The sequence below is a fragment of the Micropterus dolomieu genome, linkage group LG02 (assembly GCF_021292245.1).
Source record: "Micropterus dolomieu isolate WLL.071019.BEF.003 ecotype Adirondacks linkage group LG02, ASM2129224v1, whole genome shotgun sequence".
Lineage (NCBI taxonomy): Eukaryota > Metazoa > Chordata > Actinopteri > Centrarchiformes > Centrarchidae > Micropterus > Micropterus dolomieu.
Window position 1 is genome coordinate 30,208,320 of NC_060151.1, and position 4,425 is coordinate 30,212,744.

Genomic DNA, 4,425 nt, shown 5'->3' on the forward strand with positions numbered 1-4,425 from the left:
CATCTACACCAGGGTCGAGAAGCCGTCATTGAACAGGGGAGGGGGTCTACGCCACCACTTATCCCCCACTTACAATGCTGTCCTTTCATCACTTCCCAGGAAACTCAACAAACGTAACCTATTGGCCTCAGGTGAAGATACCAACGATGGTCGTTCAGTCTTGGCCACAGGTAGTCTTAACGACCGTAACGACTGTCGTCACAGCAACAAGGAACTCTAACGAACCAGCGGTATCGATGACCCGGGCCAACGACCCCACTGAGGTTAAATAGCTGAGTTTCCCTGCCAGTCAGTCAGAACTGAAGAAGTCCTTTGGATGAGGGACGAAACGTCTTCCAGTATCTTCAACCAAGTCCAGTTGCCCTTGATTTTTTTTAACCTTCGTTGGAGAACTATGACCTGGATGACTGAGAATCTTCATAGACATTTTAGGCCATTATGAACTGTGTGGTGGAAAAATTGTTCAATAAGTTCAATTTAAAAGCCTTTTAAAATAAATTCTGCAATTACACTTTATAATTTTAATAATTAATTCATCGTTAAATACAAAATGAGGAAATAGAGCCATTAACTGGTCGAAAAAAAGCATTACATTTTTATAGATTTATTTAAATGGGTCAGTTGTTAATTAACAAGTTAAAATTATTTCACCTGTTTCCAGCAAAGTTAACCGAACCACAACGATTTGTCATAGATTAGTTTATCACTAGAAAATAAATCAATAACTATTTTCATAATTCATTTTAGTCATTTAAAAAAAGTTAAAGCAAACTTTTTTTCTGGTTCCAGCTTCTCTGATGTGGATTTACATGATGATGAACTGAATCTTTGGGCTTTACACTGTTGGTCCAAATCTTTTTGAGTACATTGGGCTGTAGGAGTTATAAAGGACTCAATAAATGAATCAATTAATTGAGAAAATAATCAGCAATAAAAATACAACAAGACACTTCAAGTAATGTAACATAACATACAGCTTTATGTTCTTTTGAAGGCCATAAAACTCCAGCAAGTTGTAGAGAGAACAGAGAAAGAGACAGAAACATGAATTAATTAATGTTTTAATTAAAATAATCAGCTGATTAATCAACAATGAAAAAATTTGTTAGTTGTAGCCCTCATTTTTTAAATCAAGTGTCAGTACACCAGTTTCTCTCTCTTCTCTTCTGTCGACTCTTTTCTGCAAAACTCCTGTAACAAAAAAAGCTGAACTGGAAACAGGTGAAAATTATTTTGTTGCTTATTTTAAAGTAAATGAATCTCAAAAGGCTAAAAAATAAGAGACCACAAAACAGAGAGACAGATTTTGACTCTATCCTAGTGAATTAAATCATCATTAAACTTTCTATGAAAGGACAGAGAAGGAGACGAGAACAGGGACGATGGACAGCAGCAGAGGAACCGAGAGGGGAACCAGGTGAGTGGCTCCAGAGCCCGGCTGGTTGGTGCTGATCTGGCTGTTGATCCAGGACTGATACTGGGACACTCGGGTGTAGACTCCTGGGACATTAGGCAGGGCACAGCCTTCTCCAAAACTCACCACTCCAGCCTGGACCCAGACAGAGCCGTTTTTAGTCACCAGCGGGCCGCCTGAATCCCCCTGCAGACGTCAGACAGGTCGGTTATACTTCATACTTCTGCTCTCAGAGGGAAATACTGTCCTTTTTATTCACCAGAGTCAGATCTAATGATTAGTGCAGATTTAAACATGTGTGTTATCAGTTGATGGAGGAGTGTTTTGCAGACAGACTCACCTGGCAGGAGTCCTTTCCTCCCTGAGTCACACCAGCACAGATCATGTTGTTTGTGATTTTACCACCGTAGGTAACGTTACAATCACTGTTGGACACGATGGGAACGCTCACCTCCTGCAGCTTCTTTGGGGAAGGAAGTGGAACTGAAAAATGAAAGAGACATTAATGTTGAGTCTGTATCTATTCTTTGTGTCAACAGTGTGTGTCTCACAGCCTGATCTTGTTGTGGTCCAGCAGTCCTTCCCTCTTGTCCTCTGTGTTAAAGTTTGTCAAGCTAAGACACAAGACAAAAGGATTTGGGCCCACAGGACCGTAAGACATCAGTCCAATGTGTAAACCATCGAGTCACTACTTTCTTTGATCAAACATGCACAAAGTCAGGACTTTTGAACCATTGTAGAACCAGTGCAGGATCACTTTGGACTGCTTCTTTCAGCACATGATACCAGAATAGGTTCAGTGGGAACCATTTCATGCAGCCCTGGTTCCTGCAGGAAAGATCCCATTCATCTTTCACATAAACGATGTTTGCTGAGTCACAGTTGAGGATGGACATGAAACTCTCCTGTTTAAATCATTAGTACAAAAGATGAACAACTGTATCTGTCCATTTTCTGCCTCTGATCTACAGCAGGGTCTCTGTGGCAGCGGGCTAATCAAAGAATCCATTACTTCCATTACTTTAGCAAATGTCCTTCATTCAAGATGTTACTTCAGTAAAAGCTTAGAAGTATAAAAGTACCAAAAGTGATTTAGCATTTTTGCAGGTTCACTTGGACTTTTTGCAAAACACAACAATACAAACAAAACATTTTAAAATAACTGTCGAATAAATTTAAATTCTCACTCCCAGTTTGGATTCTCCCCCATCCGGTGACCCAGCAGGTCGTCCCGGCGTTAAAGACGCTGCCGTCCACCGCCAGACACACGGGTCTGATGTAGTCGGTGAAGTTAACAGGTGAGGACAGCTGCAGCAAGGCTATGTCGTTATCGTTCGTGGTGGTGTTATAGTTGGGATGCTGGATGATCTGGGACACAGTCCGGGACATCGCGTTTGTATTCGGCAAGTCTAGGGTGTCAAGACCGAGGTTAACGGTGAGACCGGGTGAGGTGCTGCGAAGCAGAAAAGACAACATGAATTAAAGCTCAAAACTTGCTGTAATTTCTCTTGTGGAGCAATATGTATCATGTATGTACGTATTTCATGTATTTATTACAACTTTAATGGTGTCTGATTATTGCTAACAGCATAAAGAAAAACATGCAGTGTGGTTTTAATGTGGGTTACTGAGGCACCCTCATTGCATTCTCTGTTGCTAAGCTTGCACAGGTGAAGTCATGTGACAGGATCGAAGCTCACCTGGAGACACAGTGAGCAGCAGTCAGGACCCACTGGTTGTTGATCAGGGAGCCTCCACAGAAATGACCTCCGTTGCTCTGCAGACTGACCTGCCAGGGCCACGACCCGGGAGGAGCATCCTCACCTCCTACGATCCTGGTGTTGAGCGTCGCTGTGCCACAAACTGGAGGGAGACAGTCAGAGTTCATGTATATTCAGGTTTTTGGGTCCGGTTTGTTCACAGTATTGTTTTTCTCTGGGTGCCATCATCTGTGTGGATTTGTTTAATCCAGCATGAGCTCGGCTCTAAAGATGATCCTGTCAATCTGTCTGTCCAGCTCTTTGGTCTGGATGAATCAACAACTATGGAATAGACTGACATGAAAGTTTGTACAGACCTTCATGTTCCCCTCAGGATGAAATGTAATAACTTTGGTGATCCTCTGACTTACCATCATACATAGCGCGACCATCAGGTCAGCATGTTAATGTGTCCAACGCTTTGCTTTATGACATAAAACCTGCAGAACTACAGACATTCCCGTCAGCATCAGCTGTACTCTGTGTTTACTGCTAATTAGCTGATGTTAGTATTAAAGAACAAACTGTGGTAGTGGCCTCCACTCAGAAAACCTCTTCATCTACAATAGATCTCTGATCAGAGAGTGACACGGGAACAGGGATCTTGGCTTCCTTTTGTCTTTAATGCCTTAGGTACACAATGACTTAAACTTGAACAGTCAGATGGTCATATATATATCTAAGCTAGCATTAGCAGTTCAGCATTAGCATTAACATTGTGGTATCCTAATCATTTATAATAATAATAATCATCTTTATTTGTAGAGCACTTTTCAAAAACAAGTTACAAAGTGCTTCAACAAGTGCAAAGACAACAATACATGCAAGAAAACATTGAAAAGACCAAAATACACGTTTAAGATAAATATAAATTAAGTAAAATAGAATAAAATAAAATAAAGTCAAATAAGATCGGGAAAAGCTCTCCTATAAAAGTATGTTTTAAGAAGGGACTTAAAAGAGTTCACCGACTCAGCCGACCTGATTTCCTCGGGCAGGCTGTTCCAGAGCCTCGGGGCCCTGACAGCAAACGCTCTGTCCCCTTTAGTTTTCAGTCGAGACTCTGGAACAGACAACAGACCTCTGCCCGAGGATCTCAAGGTACGTGCTGGTGCGTATGGGACTAAAAGGTCAGAAATATAACAAGGCGAGAGGCCATGAAGAGCTTTAAAAGTGATCAATAGAATTTTAAAGTCAATTCTAAAACATACTGGGAGCCAGTGTAATGAAGCTAAAATAGGAGTAATGTGG

General features: G+C 41.4%; 1 protein-coding gene across 1 annotated transcript; it reads right to left on the reverse strand.

Moving 5' to 3' along the window:
• Positions 1-956: 956 nt before the first annotated feature.
• On the reverse strand, positions 957-3,794 carry LOC123962068 (serine protease 27-like). The gene is made up of 4 exons (XM_046037967.1): positions 3,115-3,794; positions 2,602-2,867; positions 1,755-1,897; positions 957-1,600 (listed from the first exon to the last, which is right to left on the reverse strand). Exons 1-4 carry the CDS (start codon positions 3,300-3,302, stop codon positions 1,346-1,348), a joined length of 852 nt encoding a protein of 283 aa, XP_045893923.1. The 5' UTR covers positions 3,303-3,794; the 3' UTR covers positions 957-1,345.
• Between the last annotated feature and the right edge of the window lie 631 nt (positions 3,795-4,425).